This window comes from Vanessa cardui, chromosome Z (genome assembly GCF_905220365.1).
Source record: "Vanessa cardui chromosome Z, ilVanCard2.1, whole genome shotgun sequence".
Taxonomy (NCBI): domain Eukaryota; kingdom Metazoa; phylum Arthropoda; class Insecta; order Lepidoptera; family Nymphalidae; genus Vanessa; species Vanessa cardui.
Genome location: NC_061154.1, coordinates 913,087 through 940,260, shown reverse-complemented (window position 1 = coordinate 940,260; position 27,174 = coordinate 913,087). Strand labels below are relative to the sequence as shown.

The 27,174-nt window shown below is 33.2% G+C and overlaps 1 protein-coding gene across 1 annotated transcript in view; it reads right to left on the bottom strand.

Annotated features, from left to right (window-relative positions):
* LOC124543013 (bestrophin-4) overlaps nt 1-27,174 on the bottom strand; it is an 81,131-nt gene that overhangs the window by 41,356 nt on the left and 12,601 nt on the right. The window contains exon 2 of the mRNA XM_047121006.1: nt 17,170-17,280. Coding sequence (XP_046976962.1) covers nt 17,170-17,280 — 111 coding nt within the window. The remainder of the gene's footprint in view (nt 1-17,169; nt 17,281-27,174) is intronic.

The following is a 27,174-nucleotide window of genomic DNA, read 5'->3' as shown; positions in this document are numbered from 1 at the left end:
ATTATCGGTCAAGGCGCTGACTGACGCTTTGGAGTGAACGCTGACAAAAATATAATATACTAGTAGTCGTCTTCGCTTGCGTTTTAGGGTATTGGCTGTCATATGTCATTCAAAAAAGTAACCTATATCCTAACTTTGAGTCCAAATTTTCTTCAGTTCAGCGGCTTTGATCGTCAAAGAGCAGAAGAGACAGACAGACCGACAGAGTTACTTTCAGATTTATAATATTAATATAGATTACGCAACAACTTTATCAGATATATTTGTTTGTCTACAGTCAAATGTAAATGTTAGTGACAGTATATATTCTATGTGTTCGAGATAAATATGCATCTATTCACTCATGAGGGCTCGCACCTCCACTTCCCTCACAAAGTCTTAATGTGGGTGAGACGACTAAGACAAAAAGGAAACAATTTAGATTACATTTGTGAAGTTTATTTTATTAAAATACCATTACCTTAACATGGAGGTACGTGCCTTCTTAATTGAATATATGAATAGACGTTGCTTACAAGTTATAGCTGACACAATATAGTATCTTTTACTCTTTAGAATTATCGGTAGTTTCAGAAATGTAACGAAACGTATATATCGACGCGTGAATAAAATGTGGATTCTTTGATACGCATTAGCACTGCGACGGAATAGATACGGCACGATACGATTAAGTGAAAAACACGAACTAAAATCCTCATTTAGACGTTGAGACGGTTAGCTAGCTTTCAACGAGTTTATCGTATTGGATTTAATATAAATTCATATCATTACATAGTAGAAAACAAAATCGCTTACCGCTGTCTGTCCTGTCTATGTATGCTTAGATCTTTAAAATTACACAACGGATTTTGATGCAGTTTTTTTTAATAGATTGATCGATTCGCTTTTGTGTATAATACATGGAGAATATAAAAAAGACACTAATAGTTTTAGAAGTTTCTATGTAATATAGTAAATTAACATATTCTGTACAATTTTTAGTATGTATGTACCAGTGCGAAAACGAGGCAGATCACTTGTTATGAATAAAGCTGGTTTAATTATATATATTTTTAAGAGGGATTTAATTGCATTCAATATCTCATTTTAGATGTTTACCTAGTTGTTACGTTAGGGCTTCTTACAATGATAATCATACCCCACACCACCTACATTATGTTGCGTCAGTACTAGTTGGAGTAAAAAAACAAGGTTTATATATTTATAATAATATTTTATATTATGCTGGAATAAATTTTCCATGTTATGTAATTTTTAAGTTATAATATAAATAGTGGCGCATGATTTACGGTTTATTTTTAAATAAGTTTTCATAGACGGTATATAGAATGCATTTTATTATTGAGCTAGACTAGCTAATGAACTAGAATATTGCAAATAAACCTCACTACTCAATCATTTATACTTTAAATAAAAATAAATGAAATAATAAGTAAATTTTAGGTGACCTATTTCCCCGTGTGCTTTCCCGCTGTCGATCAAAAACACGTTCTCGCTACAAACACTCTATTTAGTCAATAAAAACCGCTCTTCTGTCGGCCGTTTCACGAACACTACACATAAATCCACACCGGCTGTCTGCGTTATCAGTAAAAAATGCAGTAGCGTTACGCCCGTTTTTATACGAACCTTGTGCAATTAAAAATTTAAATAAATAAATAAATATCGCACCCAAGGTAAGCGTGTATATACTAATGACTTTCGTCATAAGTCTTGATAATTTAAGACCTCGTGCATACGGCTCTAGCTGCATAGGCTGTACCGGACCGCAAATAATAACAATTTACAATTAAAAAAATGATTCTCTTGTCGTGCGTGGACCGCGTACGAACCGCATACGAAACTGCTGTAGAGCTACAAATTCGTAAATAATAACGCCACATGCGTTACATCGTGATGTGACACAATGTACACGAAGCCTTACAGTTCCGTATAAGACGATTGTGATTGGAGGGTTGCGTCGGTGGCTCAGGTTAATTACAACGCAGCCGTTTGACATGATTATCATTCAATTTGAATTAAGACAGATCATTAATAATCAGATCTGTATCGATATGTATCGTAACATTGGTTTCGAATTGATGACATCATTCTCTAATGTATTCGCCCAAATTGTTTAATAATTAAAAGCACGAAATAAAAGCGGTCAAGATCACATCTTAACGATAAGACAGACATTTCAACTGTTTTTACGGAATAGTTTATAAGACATTTTATATCAATGGAGTTTGCAGTTAAAATGACGTCACCAAAATTATTTAATATTATTGAAAAAATCTGTTTATTAAAAAAACACTATATTATTTAGAATATATAAGTGATTGGTGAACGCTAATCATAACCGAAGTTTATGTTCTACCACTTATCTGTACACTAGGTTGAAGGCATTAGAGCAGCTGGTATAGTGGATTTTCGTCACAAATGTTATCTTTAAGGCAAAAGGTAGTCTTGGCCAAGCACTGGAAAACGTAACTGTATTGTAACTTATACAAGATAACTAGACATTTATGTTCACGAGGCTGCTGTGTAAAACCAGTGTTTCAATCTGTATTAATTATTAAGCTAATTAATATTATCAGTTTTAATATTTTTAATGTAATCGGTAAGACTGGCAATTGGAAAAAATGTACCACCTGATAGTAAATGACTATCACCATCCACAAACAACAAACAACAACAACAGCCTGTAAATTCTCACTGCTGGGCTAAAGGCCTCCTCTCCTTTTGAGGAGAAGGTTTTTTTGGAACATATTCCACCACGCTGTGCCAATGCGGGCAGAATTTCTATGAAATTTGTCACATGCAGGTTTCTTCACGATGTTTTCTTTAACCGCTAAGCACGAGATGAATTATAAAGACAAATTAAGCACCTGAATCAGCGGTGCTTGCCTGGGTTTGAACCCGCAATCATCGGTTAAGATGCACGCGTTCTAACCACTGGGCCATCTCGACTCCAAAAACATCGGTGATGTAAACAATATTAACCAATGCACCGCCAACATTGTTGTCCCTTGTGCCTGTATTAATACTGTCTCTTAGCCGTCAAACCGAAGCATAATAAATATTACATATTTTTGTTTGACGATAGAATATCTGTGATGTGGTATCATCCCAGACGGCTTGCACTAAGCTCTACGGCTTAAAGTAATACATTTTTCATATAATTCTAGTAAGATATTAATCGTATTCTGAAGAGTACTTGTACGAAAGCGGCCGACAGACATGTGAACGAGTCTCGACAATTGAGACTGTAAGGAGGATTTATATATTTATATTGTATTTGTGAAAATAAATAACTGGAATATTTCTAGTAGTTTATCATAACGTTCTTATATGATATATTTTACAAAGGTAATATAAAATATATAAATAACATGACTTGCTTTAACGCAAAGTCATTAAAGACTGCGTAACTATATTCTTAACGTTACGAGACAATGTATGTATTACTGTTATAATATTATTATCATTTCCAATTCTAAGTGCATGCTTACCTGTGATAATATTAATTTATATATCGAGTGAAGGATTTCTGGTAGAGGGGAGATCGATGATATGTCTCTAGATTATTTTCGCCTATTTACATGTCGTCTTTGAGTAAAGTCAAACACAAATTACTTTATTCAATACTGGTTCTTGCTGGCGCCTTCTTTCGCTTTTTAGGGAGTTGATGGTCACGAGTTATTTCCTTGGAGTTCAAGTTTGCTACATAACAAATTTTATCAAATTCAGTTCATTGGTTTGATAGTGAAAGAGCGACAGATAGACAAAGTTACTTTCACGTATATAATATTAGTATATCGATCAGTGATTCCCAAAAGTGTTCCAGATAAATCCCCAGGGGTCCACGGGAGGCATGATGGGAGTCTACGTAGGCGTGAATAAAAAATGGAGGTACATAAGATGTTAATGAGGTCCAAAAATTTATCTGCTTTTGATAGTAAAGAGCAAAAATGTAAGCATTGTTATATTATCTTATTAATTTTTTCTTGTAATTCCATTCTTTTAATAAGTAAAGTGTAGGAAAACGTACTATTTTACGTTTTTAGTATAGGTACCTATCGGAATATAGGGATAGAACTCAGAAGCGATACCTTTTTAATTTTTTGGCGACTTTAAGAATGTGTTAGAAATGTAGCAGCAAACCGAAACCAAGAAAATTTAAAAAGTGGTCATCGAGAATAATAAGTTTGGGAACTACTGGTATAGATTGAAGAATTACGCTTACTTATGGATAATCAAATTAAACACTACCACCGGTTCCGTAAAGATAATATCTTGAGCTGAGAAGAACCGACGTATAATAGCCACCGGTTAGGATACCGTCTGACATTCAGTAAATAAAAGAGGAAACTAAGTGAACTCAGAGCTAATAAAGTGCTGTAAGAAGCGTATGCAGTATTGTCCATCACGCTGATTTCATCATTAGAATTAAACTTGGTTATATTTTTAGCACATTATGTTTAAAGGTTCCTTTTTTAATTTAGCTTATCACCGAAATTAGAGAGGAAATTGTCCGTCGCTGCGGTTTCCAACTTAGAAGCCGAAATTATTACATAAACGCAAACATACATTTTATGTATACGTGTTTCATGTTTGTTAATGACGAAAATCTTATAAATATGTATTAGAAAACTAAAGTTGTTATAAAGTTATCAGAAAAACAGATTAAATGCAAGTTTATTTTTAATGGTGTTTTTTTTTCACAGATAGATCTCTGGGTAATACCCCAATTATTCAAGACGGAACTAAAGATCTATTTACTCATGTAGGCCCCCCACGTCACAATGCATTAGTAGGAGTGAATGAAACTCGTACTTACATGTCTTAGTGTGCGTGATAAAACAATTAATAAATATATATACAGGCACCCCTTCGACTATTTACATCTACACCTATTTGAAAAACAAATATATATATAAGCATAACTATATACACAAAGATTAAGGTTGCGATGCATATCGTGACAATTATTATTTTTTCTGTTTGAATGAAGTGACGTGCATTTATGAAACACGTTCGGAATTAACGATACGACGATAAATCATAAAGTTTAATCGCTCGAAATAATATGACATCCTTATTTCGATATTATACTATGACTGCATAATAATTTTCACATAAAAAACATTTAATCACACGCCTCAATTTCAGATACTTTTTATGGAGCGAAATTAGTGAAAATTTAAGCGAAAATTGCGCTGCAGCCGAAATCCGCTTAAGGTTTGTGCTTATCGTGGCGAACCTCAGCCGGTAACCTTTTTAACGCCATATTCGAACTTAACCTTAAACTCGAATGAAATTTTCTTGTTTATCTAAATATCCCGATAATATCTCTGCTAAACAATAATAATGAGCAATCTATTATAAAACATTTATTTTAGAAATTTATTTGGTATATATTTTTATTTTTTTTGACTAAACCCTTTTTTTTATTAAATTTCGAATTTATATTATACTCGTAACTAAAGAGAGGCGTGTCTGGACCTTGACAAGCGGTCTTAAAAACATGCTTGAATTGAATTCATAGTAAATATCTTGTATAATGCCACTATAGTTCAACACAACTTAGATGTAGCATCGGAAAATTCAATAAAACCGTTTGCTGCCGATTTATACAACCAATAGAAATAGCTCCCTATCGCGCCATTCGACGCTATTTGACACTATAGATTCTCGCGTCAGTTTAACCCTAGAAAGTAAGTGCATTTAAAGCGACGGGTCAAATTGACGAATATATTAGGTCATATGATAATATGATTCAAAATGCTTCTGTTGCCAAATTTAAAAAAATTGTTAAGGAACACTTGTGTGCAAAAGGTTACTATACAATTAGCGAGTTTATGTTTGATAGCACACCTTGGGAATGAAACGATCGCCTCCTGGCTATTTCTAATCATATACTACTATGTATCTTATTAATTTGACAAAAAAAAAATAACAAAAAAAAGACCCGCTGAGTTTCTTTCGCCGGTTCTTCTCAGGTCAGGATGTTCCTTTTTCCGAACCGGTGTTAGTGTTTATTTGACAATTAATAAGTAAGTGTAATGCTTCTATATTGAATAAAGGAACTGAGTTTGAGTTTGAGTTTGAGTTTGAGTTTTGAGGTTTGAGTTTGAGTTTGATATTAAAAGCTATTACGTTTTTATAAAGATCATATTTAATTATTATTTATTTATTGTAAAAAGTTACACCAACGACTTATCACTAAACACTTAAAAAAATAAAATATTTAATATGGGTAACATTCGAGGTGATACATCTTTATAGGTGTAAACAACAATGACATAAGAACTTAATATTGATAATTTGGGATAGCGTACTTAATTCGGATATGATCGGTTTTACGAATTTTGTCGATGATACATCTAAATTGTGTCGAACTATACCCGCATGCTTAAAAAATACACCCATTTAAAACACCCTTAACGTCTTACGTCAAAACGATACCTCCAACGCATTGAGTCGTATGACATAATTTGTGATTTTTCAGGAGAGCGATTTTTAACTTTCATGTTTGCATTGCTCAGCTACCAAATACAGTTTTTTTAATCATTTTATCAATTTAAGATTTGGTACACAGCACAGATTGTATGTTAGAGAGTATAATAAAGCTTTTCTATTAAATTAAAAATTCATATTTTAATGAAAATCGGTAAAAAATAAAACCTTACTTAAAACATACATAAAGTCGCAACTTCTGTATTGCAAAGTTTTTCGGAACTGAGCTATGGTTCACGTGTGTACGCTCTAATGGACCAACGCAAATCGTCGCACCTGAAGACACGATTATATGCGCAGCAATTTAAATATGATAAGACTATTAGCGAGTTAAAATCTCCGTATTTAAAGAAAATATGGTTTTCACGTACGTGTAGTATTTATATTTTAATATATTATAGTACCAACATCTCATTTTTACCAAAAATCATGTTACGACCTAATGCGTGGGAGGTGTCGATTAAAGAGGTAACCAAGTATTAGAAGTCAAAGCCAAAAATCTTTATTCAATAGAAGTGTTACCATTGCTTATTGATTAACAAAAATCTACCACCGGTTGGGAACTAAACACTCCGGACCTTAAAAGATACCGGCGAAAGAAACTCAGATATAGTAAATGGTTTCATATTTCGCATCAATATTATTGATACACATTACTTGAATGTTATAAATATATGGATCTATTTTTATTTGATATTTGTAAATGCCTGCGTCATAGCTATTATAAATGCATCGGTTAAGTCCGCTTTTACTTTCCTATGTGGCAATGAATAATGGCCTTATTGACGCCTATCGTAGTATATTTAATATATTAGCGTGAAGCCAGTTAAGTTTTTTTTTCTATTCAAATTATTTTTCAATTCAATTCTAATATTTGTAACTGAGTTCTTATTTCCCAATGCTTGAATGGTTGGTTGAATTATTAAATAATTAATCTTTTTTATTTTTTATATAAAATGATAGTATTTTTTTTAAAACACTTATAATAAGTACGAATATAACCATGCAAATCATGCAGGTAGGTAGGTAGGTCAACTAATAGTCAAAAATTTTATGTGGTATTTCAGATATATTTTTATAAGGCAATAAAAGAAAAACGAAAATAAGCCCCTGAAATTTATTCAGACCATTTTCATCGACCAATTGTTCACGGGAAAAATAAAAAATATTTAGTCACAGAATGATCCGCTATCATTGAAAGAATTCATAACCAATACATAGAATAAACAAATTTATTTAACTATTATTAATAAAACTATATTATAAATAGTACACTGAGTAAACGCGTCACGCAAACACAAGAGGGGATACGCGAGTCAAGCTGTTAGTTGTGATGGTATGGGAAACTCTGCGCACATAATATGTAACCAATAATCAAAAATGAATATCAAGAAAAATCGATGAAAATTTAGATATACCTATATATAAGTGTATTTCAGTATTTAAAGGAGAAAAAGCAAAGACAAAATATTCAATACTTGATGGTTGGGATTTTTGCAAGCCCGTCTGGGTAGGTACCACCCACTCATCAGTTATTCTACCGCCAAATAACAGTACTCAGTATTATTGTGTTCCGGTTTGAAGGTGAGTTAGCCAGTGTAACTACAGGCACAAGGGACATAGCATCTTAGTTCCCAAGGTTGGTGGCGTATTAACGATGTAAGGAATAGTTAATATTTCTTACAGCTTCATTGTCTATGGGTGATAGTGACCACTTACCATCAGGTGGCCCATATGCTCGTCCGCCAACCTATACCATAAAAAAATCAAATACATAATGCAACTTGTGTGCAAGATTTTTTTAACATTTACTTTACTGAAACTGAATTGATCAATTCCTAGAAAATTCACGAAGCGACAAAGAAAACAATGTTACTCCGATACCAGTCATTAGCTTTAACTCTTTACGTAGGAGTGACGAAGGTTAAAAAACGATTCGAAGAATTTATATATTGATTTTAATGATGTAGAAACAGTTTCTTGGAAACACACTGTGAAAATGTAAACTTTAAATTTTGAATAAAATAATTGTTGATTAATTTAAGAAACTAATTCATTAATCATAATTAACTGTTTATTTTAATTATTAACTTAAATTGTAATAGTAATTTGTTTTGGTATGTATCTTATTTAAGGCAGCGTTTTGCATTTGTTTCACACTCTTTTCAAATCTTCACAAAACTATGTTTTTTGAAATGCTGATTTTCTTTTAGAAACATTATGAGTGGAGATTGGTGAAGACAGTATTCAACAACAGCCTGTAAATTTCCCACTGCTGCACTAAAGCCTGCTCTCTGTTTGAGGAGACCGCTGAGCACGAGATGAATTATAAACACAAACCACCAATATATCGCGAGACAGCACCGCAACGACGCTTGGCGGTATTGTACGGACACGTATGTCCTTATCTATATGAAAAATGTTATATGTCCGGTATCATATAAGCATTGAAATACCTTGCTTGTAATTTATAAGAGACATATTTTTTATTATAAATAATAACTTTATCCGAACACGTGTTAGTCTGATTCACGAAATGGTCGTAACTCGTAACATTCCAAAGTCATTATAGTTGAAACTTTCGTATTATAAGCACTCTTTAGAATTAACAGATAATAGAAGACAGGAAGACGTTTAGATATGTAAACAGAAAAATGGCAGCTTGTATAATTTCATGCCTATCACAGCTAGGCTAAGGCTCTCCTACCTCTGCTCTGCTACTATGCTGGTTACATGGGTCACATGTCAATTTATACCAAAAGTAATTCTTAAGATTTAAAAATAACTATGTCAACTTGTGTAATCATAACATGTCAATTACAAATTAGAAAAACCGGTAATTCAAATTTGATATTTTTTAATTTGTATACTTGTAATACAGACATGAAATTTCACGCCAGTAGTCTAAATTTATACAGGTGAACTTAGTTAATAACAAGTTAACGCCCGCGGCCTCGCTTGCATTTTAGAGAGGTTGTTTGTCATGCATTAGGAAAAAACTTAGCCTATGTGATTACTTGAAGTTCAAGTTTGCTTCACACCAAATAGAGCACAGAGCGACATACAGACAAAGTTACTTTCCCAATTATAATATAAACATAGATAGTTAAAGTCTCTTTTGGTGTATATGTTAAAAAAAAAAACCATATTTTTACATAACTTTAGCTTCAAAAACTATAACCGTTTAATTGAAAGCAATGTAGTTATACTTGTCGAAATCTATCATCACTTGGGGCGGTTTGTGTTCAAACATTTCGAAATTAAAAATTGCTTCAAATATTTACCGAATATAAATTGAAATGTTACCGAAATGACGGGCTGACGGTTTGTCGCGAACGGCGCGCGTGCATTTGATACACAAAGGACTCAATAACATGCATCGGCTAATATCAAAGAGTGTATGCTGAAGCTTTGTAATCATTCATTTAAAATATTAACATTCGAACAATTAACAGCATCAGCGCGTTTTCTACTTATATGGTATTCCATTAATCAAAGTTCGAAATCGAAACAAAAATAAATAACACGAATTTTATCTATACATATAATAAAATTGGAGTGTCTGTTTGTAGTAATAAAATAGCCCTTTTTTACTCAATGCATTTGTATTTATAGACGGTACATGTACCAAAATAACATTTTTTGCAATTTAGTCTGTTGTCTGTCTGTTTGTTCAGGTTAATATCTGAAACGGCTAAACCAAATTAGGCCTAGTTAAACAATAAATATTTACCTCGTATTAGTTTAAATTGTGTTTATCGGAAGAGAGGTAATAAGTACAGTTGTATTATGTACAGAACACACATGAAACGATATTTATTAAAAACATAATATAAATTAAAGTAATAATGGCAGCGAATTTTAATTAACCTTTATTACTTCAAATTGAGTTATTTCGAGAGTAAAGTACAAAAGTCATTATATTTATCTGATAAAATATACACATCGTCATTATACATGATTCAGTCTCCAGTACAAAATTTAAATTAGCAAATCTAAAAAACTAATGCTAAATTAAATATTGATGAAGTATATTACTGGAAAATTGCTTTAGAATACCACTGTAAATGCCTAGGTTTTTGCAAAAAGAAATGCTATGTTTTTTTTTATACGTTATACAGAAAAATATTCGTATGATTTTTTCGAACATTTTTTCTGTTATACGATTTTGTTTATCGAAAGCCAAAGCCAATATCCGTCACGTCGATAGAACACCTGTATGTATACCTGTGTGCGTGAACATGCATTTCGCAGATGTATAACAATCAAATTCGGAATGACATCGAAAACCAATAAACTAGATATGGAAATGATACATTTCAATTTAGCAGGCGGATAGATTTCACGGAATTAAACTAATAAGCTACCTTCTGCCTTCCCGAACAGTTATCTATTCACGAGCGACGCTGAAATAGCAGCATATTTTGACACTGCCGGTATTCAATATTCAGCAAATTGAATCGGATACATTCCACTAAACTTAATGCGTCTGCAGTTCTCACTCGAAATTCAGCGATTTGCGGCTGATTCTAAACATTATTAAGCAAGTTGTACCAAAATTATATTAATAATATATCAGTGGTAAGTTTAAACATTGCAATAAGACATTAAAACCATTCCTTACATCACTAATGTCAAGATGTTATGATTATCAATTGTTTTATTCGAATTAATTATAGTATGACACAACTTAGATGTCGCATCGGCAAAATTCGTAAAACCGATCACATCCGAATGAAGTACGCTAGCCCAAATTATCAATATTTATTTCTCACGCAAATATGATCTTTGCACAAACGTAATAACTTGTAATATCATATGACCTAATATATTTGTCAATTTGACGCTTCGATTTACATGCACTTGCTTTCTCTGACGCGTGAATCTATAGCGACGAATAGCATCGAATGGCGCGATAGGGAGCTATTTCTATTGGTTGTGTAAATCGGCAGTAATCGGCTTTATTTTCATTCCATTGCATTTTCCGATGCTACATCTAATTTGTGTCTTACTATACTCAATTCCGAAAAAGAAAAAGTATTTTGACGTTCATTATCGTTTCGATGTGAAATTTCGGATTTGAGACACATTTTACGGAAAAATCAACACCAGTGTCAAAGGAATTCGAAAATATTCTGTATATTTTCGTAATCGTCAAACTTTATGAGGTATTTATTTAGTATATTTGTTCTACTTCTTCTTCTTTAATATATATTTTAATTTATTTGAATATTTCATGATTTAGTCAAAATTCATTCTAGCGTCATACTATCAAGACAAGGATTCATTGAGGATTTTCCCCGAACGCATTAATTAATTTAAAAAACATTAATTTCTATATACATGTACAACGTCTAATGGACGTCAGTGTGACGTATAATAATGAAAATTGTTAAACAGAATTTCAACGGTTGAATGCTCCAGCATTCAATTAATGTGAACCGATGCTGGCATACTGTTTGAGGGTATCAAATATTATGTGTGTGCGAAATGTTATTGTGAAAGAAACAACGTCACTACTTGTTATTAATTTATCATAATAACTTTTGGAATTGAGAATGAAACGATCGCCACCTGGCTATTTGTTTTTTCAAATTCAATTGTGTATATAAGAGACAAAAAAAACCGCTGAGTTTCTTTCGTCGGTTCTTCTTAGGTCTGGGTGTTTTCTTTTTCGAACCGGTACTATTTTGCCCATCAATAAGTAAGTGTAATGCTTATATATTGAATGAAGTAATTTCAGTTTGAGTTTTAGCTTGACGCGTAGTTGGACGACATTTCAAATTTTGATTTTTATTTTAAAAACGTTTATATCCAATTTTGAATGTTGTGACGCACTTTACGTTGAATTTTATTTGAACCCGCTTACGCCAAAGATATCCGAGTGTAAGCGTTTCTTTATTATGTTTTTTGTTTTGTTGTTTGACGATTAATTAGCGCTGTGTTCTGCGAAACCGGCTTCGGTGCTAACGGTCGTGGAATCATTCTCCGCTTGTGACGTATTACATATTTGTATGACTATAGATGATATAGATATTCATCAAGGCCTCGTCGTGTGCAAACGGCTATTGATTTAAAAAATATCAATAAATGATTTCCAATAAATGAAATTCAAACTATTTAAATCAACCATTTAAGTCATAAAACAAATAGTTTTGCTAACGAATACTAATAATAATCATAATTGATATTTTACATGTCTTTTCGTCTTCTTCTTCTTTGCTCAAGACCTATTTTAATAAACACGTTTGAAATCGTCATAGATATGTGTTACAATTATTTCACATTTATTTTAAATTAAAAAAAAATTACAAGATGTGAAACTCCCCGCTACCACTGAAACTAATATCTCAGTAACGAAATTACAAAAACAAATGAATTCCGTATTTCTTTAGTCAAAATACGAACTTGTTTTAATTAAACTTTGGAACTAACTAGTATAAAGTCGAAAGACACGTTGTGTGACTTTATGCATTTGAAACCCATTACGAGCAAGACGTATGACAAAGTTTGTTTCAGTTCCGAGTTGGACATAGAGTGAAATAATACGGACGCGTTACTTCACTTCCACATCAAATCAAATATATTACTTGTGACTTTGATGTGAGCTAAAAATAAGAGTCGCATAAGTAACAGCCTGTAGGAATCCCACTGTTGGGCTAAGGCTTTTCTTCCTTTTAATGAGAAAGTTTGAGCATATTCCATTACTCTGCTGTAACGCTGGTTAGCTGATTGATATATGGCAGTTTTTTTATAGTGACAATATATAGGTTGTCTCACCATGTTTATCTGGAAATTATACATATGAAATTTCAGTTCACTAGCCCGATCAAAATCGGTTAAAAAACCTAGAATGTTCTGTAAATTCTCCTCTTGCCATCCCAATTATATTTCGGATCGGTGCAGCATATTTTCCTATTAAATACTACTCTTTCTAACGCCATCTCACAAGTAACATTCTTTCCAGCCATATCGTCTTTTAGTCATCCTCAAACTTTATATCCATTCTCGTCTATGCACAAGATCTTCCTTGTAACATGGTCCTCACTCTTCCGCAAAACATGCCAAATGCCCATACCGTGACCATCGGATAATATTGTTAATAATGATGATTTAAAAAATATATATTTTTAGAATGGCTCCATTGTCAGGCCATAAGCCACGATTGTGTGGATAAAGAGAAAGTTTACTTATTTCGTTACTAGCTTTTAAAATCGTTACTGTATTGCTTTTTAGAATTAAAAATTGGTACAACTAGTTCAGTGTAACGAAAAGAATCGAGAAGCGGTATCTAACATTAATTTAATTATATATTTAAGCGTCAACGGTGCAATGCTTTACGGGCCGCCTAGCGACGTAAATGACGCAGGATCGATTTCGGGCTAATGTCGTACCCACTCCTAACACAAGTGATAAACTTAAAAGGAAGGGTAAATAGAAATATTGGAAAATTCTTAATTAATTTGATGCATAGCTAGTATTATTTTTAAGTAAAAAATTATACTTTATAAGTTTGTTTAATTTCAATTTATACAAATAAACGATTAATAGAAATATGTCGCGTTAACAATCATGCAAATGAAGTGTATACTTTATTAAATCCATTTAATTTATTGAAAACGAATCGAACACAATAAAACGATAGCTATAATCTGCTTAATCGGCATTTAACAAAATAGATTCTGCGTAATTTCATTTGTACAATAGTCGGATTAAAAATAAAAAATGTACACAAAGTATGTTTGTTAAGATGACTAAAAAAATCAATGTCTACTGAGATACTCTAATAGCCGCGTAGTCATGCCTCTTGTGATTTGTTTGTAAACAATTGTCTGATAGACTCGCGCGCAGCTTTGTAGTGCTCGACGATGGCTCCGCGCCAGAAAAGTGTACGCAATTGAAAACAAAAACTGCACAAAGTTTCAACTCAATCGAATGAATGGTCGAGGAAAGCGTACGGGAGAAAGGAAAAATATTACTTTAAAAAAAAACGCGTATATATTCTTAATCCATTGGAAATTGGAATGGATGAATAATATTGCTTTCCGTAACAAGGTTGTTTTTTTAAATCTCGGTGAAAATATGCGATAACAATTTTCTTCCATGTAAAGTGATTTTCAATATCGCTGTTTGCATTGAAATATCAACTAAAACTCCAGAGGTAGCCGCTTCTCTTTGAGGGCTTCACGGGATTGGTTGTGCATGACACCGTGACGCCCTGACGACTGGCCCACCTATGCGGGCCTCAAACGCGGAGTGGGTATGGCGTTAATCACACTCAGCCGAGTGATCTCTGCTGACTATCAACGGCAGGACATTTCCGGCCGTTAATAGTCAGAAAAGGTCTATGGGGCCAAGTGGCTAACTCCATCTTGGTTTGGTTTGAGTCCAGCTACACATCATACCTCCTGCTTTGTTATCCCGTGCAGTATGTTAGTGTACCTCTTTAGGTTCTATACCCAGCGACTCTAGTGATCAGATCGCCCCCAATGATACAAAGTCTGCGTATCAATTTAACTTCGCATGTAATACGTATGTGTCTGTATGTTGATAGTTTGGGTTGCGGGTTAGAAGGTTAGAACATATAATTTTTCATTTTTTCACCCTTCAATGACTCAAAATGGAGATGTAACCGCAACTTCAGGTAGTTTTTGGCGAAGAACCACGAACCATCTTTTGTTTCAATGAATGGATATTTTTTACATACATACATTCAATATGTATTAAAAAATGTATAGTGATAGATTCTCTACTACGAAGTATACCGTTAATCAACAGGGTTTCATAAAGGAGCATAAGAACTTATAATAATAACAATTATTCATTCATGTCCAAAGTCCATGCGGTCAAGTCGCACTGCTTATAATTTAATAAAATTATATCTCTCGTCTATATTAAGACAACGCAAGTAAATCCAGTTATTCGAAGGCTATAATCAAAATTATTTTGGTCAGTTTGATGAGTAGGTTAAATATGTAGTATAATGTACAATACATTTTTACTTTTCGATATAAGTAATACAATTAACCTTGATAAAAGTGTTCTAAAAGTGATAGTAGAACTAGGTCGAAGAGGGAGCCGGAGGTACATAATATGCGGGTGACTTAATGCTTCTCGACGGAAACTGCATCCGATACGTACTTTGAAAATACACGTTATTATACAACAACAAAAGCCTTTAAATTTCCCACTGCTGGGCTAAGACCACTCCCTTTGAGGAGAAGTTTATATGTAACACTTTTTTTATCTTATCATATGTATATTACTATATATGAGAGAAAGTTTTAAGTGTCTATATAATATTATGCAAGTAAAGACGCATCGCAGATTCACACGCTTTTATTTTAGACTATTTACGTGCAAAATGCGACTTTTATATTCTTGTTAATTAAACTATTTCTTTATGAAGGTATGTACACAGTCAAAGCTTATTTTATTACATTAATTATAATATAACAGCCTTAAGTCTCAGTCAATTCAGAAACGATAAACCCTATGGATTATTATTGGTAATTGGATATTATAATAAATTTATAGTACGACACAACTTAGATGCAGCATTACTGCCGATTCACACAACCGATAGAATAGATAGAATAGCTCCCTATCGCGCCATTCGACGCTATAGATTCTCGCGTCAGTTCAACTCGAGAAATCAAGTGCATGTAAATATGATATAACAAGATATTACGTTTGGTGTTAAGATCATGTACACATAAGAAATAAATATTGATAATTTGGAATAGCGCACTTAATTCGGATGTGATCGGTTTTATGAATGCCGATGCTACATTTAAGTTGTGTCGTACTATACGTGTATATATAAAATCGACGGAATTATGTAAAACCTGTGCTTATATCTTCTAGAAACTTCAAGGAGATCATTCCTGGTAAGTGAACCGCGACAATTATTACATTTCATTTTATGTCCTTCAAAGCGATGCCGACAGATCATATTATACTAGAGCTCCGCTTCTATTGCATCTGGTGCACGGCTCTTTAAAAATGACCTTTCGTTAATATGGGCATACTTGAAATCGGAGCTCTACTAATATTGGTTGGGGTTACGAAAAAATCTTGTTCAATTCGTAGATGTCCCGATCCCGTCGTCGCTTCATAGCGAAGTAAATTATATATCAGATTTTATATCAAATGTGGTATGAAATATAAGAATCTTTTCAAACTAGTTTGTTTTTTTTATAGTGGTAAGCGGGCAGCCAAATGGCCTTCCTGATAGTAAGTGATCACCACTGCCCATATTTAACTATAATGTTAACAATTATTACCATGGCAAACTAAGACAATTTACAAAATAGATTTGTAGTTTTTAACATTTAGTAAAATGATGACATCGAGGAGAGAATTATTTATCAAACTCAAGACGCTAAATATCTGACTACAAACGGAGTTACCATTTTCTAAATTATTTATATTGTCTATGCTTTGTTTCATAAAAATATTTTGGAATTTAAACGAGATTGTTCGAATTTTAAACCCTGATTTTTGAGCTCGATAGTAACTTACATCGTCAAGTATCCATTAAAAAAAACTAAACCTACTCGTGGTTTAAATTAAGAATTTGCGCCAATTAAGGAAATATATATTCTATTTGTATCTCCTATAATCCTTTGAAAGGAAAATATGAATGAAATTATAAAATGTTCATACCTCTGTTGTTGCTCAGTTAGTGCAAACCGATAGAGTAAGTTGATGGTGTAGTACAGAGTGAGGTAGGCAAGCAGTTCGCGCCAAACCAGCTTATAGACACTGCCGCGCCATCTGAAACAATTCATTATCATTAAAATTTATACATTACGTTTTTTTTCTTTATGTCAGCAGTGGATGAGACTATGCAGCCACACGAGAGAATCATTTCCAGTGCAAGACGGATTTTTGTTTGATTGTTTTATAAATAAAAACGTTTTGTAATATTTTTTTTGGTACACTGTCAGACGGATATATCGTAGCGCTGAGTTGTAATTGGTCACCAGACCTTATAGATATCCTAAAAAAAATTAATCTTGCAATCACCAATGCTCCACTAACTTTGGGAACTAAGATGTGCGTCTGCGTTTACACTGGCCAACTCACCCTTCTATTAAAAATAAATATTGATAATAAGAGGATGTTATGAGTCCAGAATCAGCGGTTTCTAGTTACATAGCCAGGGCTTGGATGCAATTATTTTGAATACGAGGAGTATTGCATCGACGCAAACAAAAAAAATACTGTTATATTTGTTATGTTTTTCGAGTTTTCGTTTGTTCAACGGTATCTGAGTTAATAAAGGTACAATTATAAAATAATTTATGAAGTGGTTGGCAGTTGAATAAACGGTGAATTTACAATGTAAGGTAACAGGAACATAACATCGTAAGTTCCAATTAAAAAAAAACAAATTTATACTAATATATACTTACTACTAATATTATAAATGTCAAAGTAACTCTGTCTGTCTGTCTGTTTGTCATTCTTTCGCTAACAAACCCAAATGAACTGAATTTGATGAAATTTGTTATGAAGCAAACTTAAAGTCTAAGGAAGGATATAGGCTACTTTTTTCGTTTATCACGTGACAACCAACCCATAAAACGCGAGTGAAACCGCGGGCAAGAACTAGTATACACTATCAATTTTGTCATTAAGTTGTACGTGACGCCGTGAATCGTGGTCTTCATACGAAATATTTCATTCTAATTAATCAATTGACACTTTATCGTTGACTAACTGTACCTACTTACCAGTTATATCTCGATAGGTATAAAATATTAATCATAACCGAAGGTTATGGGTTTAAGCTCCAACAAGCACGACTGAATTTCCATGTGCTTAATTTCTGTTTACAATTTAAATCCGTGATCAGTAGAGTGAATATAAAAGTAGTGTTAAATTGTACCACATCTATCTCCATTCACAAACTTACATTGTAACAGTATAGGCTATTTAACAATGCGAAAAATAAAGTGTCAATTATATTATTGTAATCAGTATATATTATGAGTTTTAAAATAGATATTCATTAAAATTTTGATATATTTATTAACGAAAGTTGAAAATAAATAATTTATTAAAAAATCAAACAGATAGACATAGAACGGTCCTGATTGGTCGGGTTTATGATGACGTCACTTTCTTGTAACCTCGTTTGACTAAACTGTATACGGATTATATGTACTACAGATTACAACACAGGCAAGTGACGTCACCGACCCCACTACAGCGCCATATTGTTCAACTAGCGCTTTCACGCGCTATTTAAATACGAAATTTTTAATTTGATATTTTTTGGCAAATATCTAAAAATAAAAAAACGAATAAAAACTACGAAATAATATAAAATGGATTTTAAAAACCAGTCAAATAGCCTATTGAATCTGCTCCCTCTCTCAGTATTAGCCCAGCAGTGGGATTGACCGATAATTATTTATCCAGTACGCGGTAGTGAAATCACTTTGAATATTATAATCCCCACTAATGTTATATTGCGAAAGCGTGTTTGTTGGCCGAGAATTACTAATTCGACCTTGCGATTTTTTATTTCGAATCGTTGTTAGCCAAAGCAAGGCGATTCGGCTTAGATTTGAACTACGACTTCAAAACTAATTACTGTATACATAATGTGATTTTTAAATATACATTTTAAGTGTATGTATCGACAAATTTAAAAAATTTCATTTACAGTCACCCATAATAACTCGAACAAGGAAATCACACAATAGAACTAAATTTATCTCAAATGTAACAGAAACCTTTAAAAGTGTAACGACCTCAAAATCAATATCTTTATTCAATATAGACCATTTATTGACTGTGAACAAATAAATATTGGACAACATCTAATACATTACTCGGATCCCAATGTAAGTAACTAAAGCACTTGCGTTATGGAAAATCAGAAGTAACGACGAAACTACAAACACCCAGACCTAAGACAACATAGAAAACTAATGAACTATTTCTAAATCAACTCGGCCGGGAATCGACACACACTATTCGACCATTGAGATCGTCAAATAAAAAAGAAATCTCAATGTAATAACGTAACTGACAAATCCAGCCAAAACATACAATAAATGCTACTGATATTTATATAAAACAAATATGTCATTTATTTCTCTCTTGCGTGAGATTATTATTTAAAAGGAAAACAATCAATTACAAGTACTGCAAAAGATCAACCGGAAATACAAGGTTGCTCTGAAATGAATATATTGTCGACAATACAGGTTAATTAACACGGTAATCGTACCACGCACGTGACCAATGTACCGTTAGCGCTTAGCGAGCCTTTAGAATTCGTACGTACATTTATAATTACTGATACTCCATTAACGAAACTAAAGCAATGTCTTTGATTTTTATATGTATCAATGTCGATACAAACACATATAATTATTAGTATATAGATAATAGATATTGTATATCTATTTTTTCTTTTTTATGTACTAAATTCACTCGAAATATTTCACTTCTAATTTAAACATAATAAGCAAAATTTCTCTTCAACGATAGTTACTACTCTAACCAAAATCTTTTAGTTAAAAATAGCCACATAATAATATTTGCATTTTAATTTTCATTCAACGAAAGAGATGAATAAAGATATGACGGGAAATTGCGATGGTGGATCTCTACAATTTCTATACAGCAAACATTATTTTTTTTATTTATTTATATTTCGTCTATAATCAAAATTTTTCCGACATGTTTAACAATTGTCGCTATAATTCAACTTATTTACACAAAACATTTTATTAAAATACATAATATAGGTATGTTATGTATTGAATATGAATCCTTCTATGTATTAGTGAAAACTGCATTAAAATCCGATCAACAACAGCCTGTAAATTCCCACTGCTGGGCTAAAGTCCTCCTCTCCTTTTTGAGGAGAAGGTTTGGAACATATGCCACCACGCCGTTCCAATGCGCGTTGGTGGAATACACATGTGGCAGAATTTCTATGAAATTTGTCACATGCAGGTTTCCTCACGATGTTTTCCTTCACCACTGAGCATGAGATGAATTATAAAGACAAATTAAGCACATGAATCAGCGATGCTTTCCTGGGTTTGAACCCGCAATCACCGGTTAAGATGCACGCGTTCTAACTCTCGACTCAGTAGTTTTCAAGTTTATCGCGAAAATACAGATAGACGCGGCTGTGGTACTTTATTTTATAATACAATAATTCTATTTCGTCTATAATGTAGTAAGTATCCATCCAAGAATTAGCTCTTCAGTTGTTGATATATATGTATGTATATTCAGTTCTCAGTCTGGACCGGTAGCGATGTTCGGAGCTATGGCCGTACCCGTGGCCAGACCGACCGCGAATACGCGTTCTTACTTCTACGTTGATTCTATCTACGTCAGCAATATTGCATTTCAATGATTCTTTCTTATTGCCAATACTTCACAAGTTATTTCATTGAGAATTATCACAGTGGCTGCGTTTTTTTCTACGTCTTTTCGACTCTCTCAGTGATATCGAGTCGTTAGGAAACATATTTGTTTGAAATAGCCTTGACTTGCGATTGAGATACGAAAATCTTGTTTTCGGATAAAAAAATTTACAAAAACGCTGCATTTTCTATGTCTCTTATTAAATAAATAAAACTCTAAGATCATTTCGTTATAATGTTTTCTTTGTCTACTCTTGGAATTTATAATGTATTTTCACGATATTTTATTCTATCTATATCTTTTATTTTTTTAATTGGATATACTCCTGCAAATTCTAGTAAAAGATAAGTTAATCTGCTTTATTTGATTTAATTGTTGATCCGAACGTCCCCGTTGCGATAGTAACTTGTGTTTTCTTCGATATTGAACGAACTGTTGACATTTGTTTTGTTATTAGAATGTACCTTTACTTATATATTTTCTTGAGAGTATTTTCTTATTACATTAGCTCGTTTAATTATTTTCTAAGCCCACGTAAATTCAAACTGATTAAGGATAAATATAAAAAACAACCATTATCTTTCCCCTTTCGAATCAATGTAGTATTTATACTGTTTTATTTTGAACTAGCTGTGCCTGCAACTTCACCTGTTTGAATTAAAAACAAGTTATTGTTCAGTTCGCAGGAGGTACTCGACGTGACGACGTGAGGGCTACTGTGACTTTAAAGATAATTCAAAAATAAAACTATCCTGCTACTCCTTATTACATCAGCTATCTGCCATTAAGAATGCCATCAAAATCAGTCCAGCCGTTCCAAAGATTAGCCGAAGCTACACAGAAAAAAATTGTAAAAAATGTATATTTTATTTTGGCATATGTACCGTGTACAAATGGATTTATTAGAAAGAGATTTTTTTAATATTATAAACATACACTCCAATTTTACTATATGTATAGACAGTTCATAGCATGAGAGTTGAATTTGCAGAAGTATGTACTTATCTTACATTGTTTTTAATTTCAACGGATTACAGCTAATGTATAAAACGGAACAAAGGAAAGTAATTGAGGAGTCCATACATATCCTTCTCAAGTGAAGTCAAAAGGTCCTCTTTTTGCTACCACCACGTTTTACCAATGGTGTTTTGTGGTTTTGACTTAGTGAAAATACTACAGATACAGTTACTGAAGATATTCATAAGATAGATTTCTTTATCCCATAACTTTTCTAAACGAATGAAAACTATTTCCGTCTAATCCCACACACACACATATACGCTTTAGAATATGTATATAAATGCAATTAAAACGAAAACCAAAAATATTTTTGTGTTCGTGTCGTTAGCGGTATCGATAGAATCGCGTTATTGATATTCCGATCGCGCGGAAATTTACGCGCGGAAAAAGCAATGTAAGTAAATGAAAATCTAGAATAGAAAATCTTTTCATTTTTCCATTTGTTTATTCATTCGTTTCTCTTGTTACAAGAGTTATTCGATCACTCGATAGTTAAGTCGTTATACAATAACTATTGGAAAACTTCTATTAAAAATAATGTTTCGTGGTTACATAAAAATTAAGTAAATAATATTTTTTTTTTGTTATTTAGTTTATATATAATCAGTGTTTATGCATGAAAGTGGTGACGTCGTTACACCATCATGGTTCTCTGTGTGTTTATCTTAACTATAAAAAGATACGTAATTTTTATAATAAATTTAAAAAATCGAACTCTAAATTTTTTATGATAAAAAACAAACAAACATATGTTATTAATACTTAAAATACATATTAATAAATATTGAGTGTAGAAACATAGTATTAAAGGTTATCTGACCATCACTTTTAGTGTGTAATTTGAAATATATATATCAAGTTCACCGGGCTCTCCAACATCAAAAAATGTAGGCCTAATCTTATTGTAAATCTCTTTCAACGCAGCGTTTCAGAGTTCTTTTAAATTAGTCATTGCATTTTAGGCGACTTTATACATTTGTATTAAAGGTCTAACTTTGAACGTAAAAAAAATTACTGATGTGAGACTGAATAATTAATTTTAGTATGAAACATCAAATTATTAAAAAAAAAAAAAACTATTTGACCGTGACCGTTCCAAAATTATAAGAGAAATAAACAAACAACAACAACAACAGCCTGTAAATTCCTACAGCTGGGCTATAGACCTCCTCTCCCTTTGAGGAGTAGGCTGTTACAATGCGGGCAGAATTTCTATGAAATTTGTCACATGTAGGTTTCCTCGCGATGTTTTCCTTCACTGCTGAGCACGAGATGAATTATAAAGACAAATTAAGCACATGATACAGCGGTGCTTGCCTGGGTTTGAACCCGCAATCATCGGTTAAGTTACACGTGTTCTAACCACTCCCAGGCCATCTCGACTCATCTCTCTCTCTGTCTGTCGCTCTTTCACGAACCGCTGAATCGAATTTCATGAAGCAAACATGAACTCCATTAAAGGACATAAACTACTTTTTCCTAAGACATGCAACCAACACCCTAAAACGCGAACAAAGCGGTGAGGAACTACTATTTTACCACAGAGTCGTTATTGTTTACCAACACAAATGTCAAATCGTGACAAATATGCATCACTATTTTCCAAATATAACAGCATATCAACCAATTAATTAACGTTTTGATAGTGAATTTAGTTAAAACGTAAACGCATAACCAATTAGACAGCGTTCGGCCCCGTTGAGCACGATCGAAAAACTAGCTTTGTGTAGCTTGTAAAGTCGTTTATTGTGTTATGAGCCTGACCAATAATAACGCAGTTATTCTAACAAAATAGAGGCAAGATGGCGCAGTAGTTAGAACGCGTGCATCTTAACCGATGACTGCGGGTTCAAACCCGTGCATAATTTGTGTTTATAATTCATTCATTCATTCTCGTGCTCGGCGGTGAAAGACAACGTCGTGAGAAAACCTGCATGTGTCTAATTTCATAAAAATTCTGTCACATGTGTATTCCACCAACCCGCATTAGAACAGCGTGGTGGAATATGTTCCGAGCCTACTCTTCAAAGGGAGAGGAGGCCTTTTAGCCCAGCTGTGGGAAATTTACAGGCTCTTGTTTGGCACGAATAAGGAAGGCGGTTTACTATGAAAGTGAATATAAGCCCTCTGTTTACGCATACTACGGCCCCGTGTCAGCTGAGTTCCGTTTTGAAAGGCTGTCGTAGCCCAAATTAAAATGGTTTGCATCTCAAAAGCCGTCACTATCGATGCCGAGGTGTGATCAAAAGTGTAGTGCAATTCCTGTGCTATAAACGCCATAATACAGTAATAAAGCACTTTCATGATTCACCCGTAAAGCAAAATAATCTTTTAATTTGCTACTTTCTATTAAATTTAAGTTGTTTGATATATTTCATAATATTACTATTCTTTATATATAAAAATGTTCTTAATTTTACGTATTTTTTCCGGTTTAGTTTCTTCACAAACTGCTCCTAAATTACATGCTAAATGAAACAAAATTTTTTGTACATTCCTATTTGTTTGTATGACGTTCGTATGCGGACGATCAAACAGGCCACCTGAAGGTAAGTGGTCACCATCAAATTTACAATGGCGCTGTCCCTTGTGCCTTTAGTTACACTGGCTCACTCACCCTTCAAACCGGAACAAAACAGTAACATGGTATCTACTCAGAGATGCTTGCAACAAAGCCCAAACACCAAGTAAATTTACCAAATTTAATCTGTTATACAGTATACAATACATTTATTTACTATAAGTACATAAAAGATACCGGACCTTTGACTATGTACCTAGATCGTAATTTATGTGCCTAACAAGTATCAAAATAATGACGTATGCGCGAAATAAATATTACGGAATGGCATATAACCGAACTATGAGTATGTTGGTCTAGCGTCAACAATGTGTACACATTGTATCTAATTAGCGAACATTCTTAAAGTGTACCCAGTTAATAACGAAATAAAAATTTGCATATAATGTAATCCGATATTATAGACATGATATTACAAATACTAATTTTATAAATATGTATGAAATAAAATAAAATAATTTAATTATTTATACTAAGTCGTCGTATGTCGCTTAACTTAAGTCTAAAAAACGAAGTATTATGCATTGTTAATTTGCCAAATGAGATATCGTATTATGCTATGTGACAATTACACTGGCTTACAATTTGAATCGGATCACGAAAATTACGTAATAAAAAAAAATAGGAGATCTGATGTAAACTCTGCTTAAAGACCTAAACAAAGTCACCTCGCCCCTGGATAAACAGAATTAACTTAGCTGCATTTATTTATTAAGCGAATTCATTGTTTCTATGTATTTATTAATATTTCCTAAATATTATATTTATTTTTCGTCGAGCGTTTCCTCTTAATAAAAATTGGCTGTATTCTTAATTAATGCCATAATTTGAGATGAATCCTGAACCCAATTTTGCATCAATAAAGGCACAGATAAAAGCCGGTACGTTAATCAAATATGAAACAATAAAAGTCAATTAAATAGTTTCATACAGGTTCATTAGTGTTCCGGTCTTTGAAGCATCTATTGCTTTGAATATTGCGTTTTCGCTTAATTGATCGCGTTTACGTATTGCAAATTAATATTATGTTTTCTGTTATTGTGAAATCGAAGGCATATATATTTTACATAACGCACTATGTTTTATGTAACTATATTTCGTGTGCAGTTTCATGTTATGTTACATATAATGTTTTTTTAGTAACGACTTATTCGTAATCAGTAGCCATTTCTAGTATAGAATTACTATTGATGTTTTTAAGGGTTAATTTAGTTGGTTTACGGTTATCAATGTGGTATATGGGCAAATGGGCCACATAATGCTGTGTGACCACTTACCATCAGGTGGCCCACCAGGCATTGCGGAATACCACGGCTATCTATCTATTCCACCAATACTGGGGACTGTGATGTTATGTCCTTTATGCCTAAGGGCATAAAGGACATAACATCACACCATCATCACGTCTGTCACATCCGCCCTTCAACCCTTACACAAAAATACAATGCGCAGCTGTTTAACGGTAGAATATAAGAAGAGGGTATCTACCTTGACGGGGAGGTTTTCGTCTTGTTTATACAAAGCCCGAGCACAAAGTTAATGTATATATCATCGCTACCTGCCGGTGCTCATCCAATACGCAAAGCTAAAGTAAGTATAAGTATCTTATTATTATAGTAATTAACTAGCGACCCGACCCAATTCTGATACTAAATACAGTAGAGAATGTCTAAATTATCAGTTTTTCTTTACTATATTTTCCACGTATTATATACAAAAACCTTCCTTTCGAATCACTCTATCTCTTTAAAAAATCCGGATAAAAATCCTTTGCGTAATTTTAAAGATCTAAGCATACATAGGGACAGACAGCGGTAAGCGACTTTGTTGTGATAAATAGAACAAAAAAACGTTGGCCGTCATATAACGCCCGAAGAATTGAAAATTGATTGTTATTTAAAAATACTTTTCTCATTATTATCAAAAAAAATCCAATTACGATATACTATACTAGTGTAATAGCTGTTTCATATAAAAAGTACACCTTTGTTCGTTTACACGTTGAAGTCGATTTTAAAGTCAACGTCTTAGAAAAAAATGTCTAACGCTTTATAAGGAGGCGGATTTCTAGTCTACAGGTCATGCCTGTGGGGCTATGACAACGGCGGTCTAATGGCATACATCACGAGTGGCCTAATGTGATCGTTCCTGTATACGCCTACTTCCTGGCCATACGACGGACGCCGCGTCGGTCGTCGAGGCCGTGTATGCAGACGCGCGCAGTCGAAGGACATAACTCACTACTTTACAGGACGCGGGCGCCGTGACCGAAGCTCGTGAAAAGGCACTAAGGTTTATTAGAAGCTGGATCTTTTATTTTATTTATTAATCTGTTCTTAGTCAACAGAGCAAATGTTTCTTATACGGAATTTATTTAAGTAGTATCTATTGTAAGTATTGTTCATTATTTAGCCTTTCTTCATCGTCGAAAACGGTGTGTTTCACTAATGTTAATTGTGGCAGAATTATGACTACTACTACTACTGTTAGTAGTGTAATAAACTTGGTACCAACCACTTATCAGATTTTTTACCTCCAGAGAGCAAAATTGTTGTGTCCCGGTTTGAAAGGTAAGCCAGTGTAAAAACAGGGGCATAATATTCTTAGTTCCCAAGGTTGGGGGCACATTGGCGATGTAAGAAATGAATGAATGAATGAAAATATTT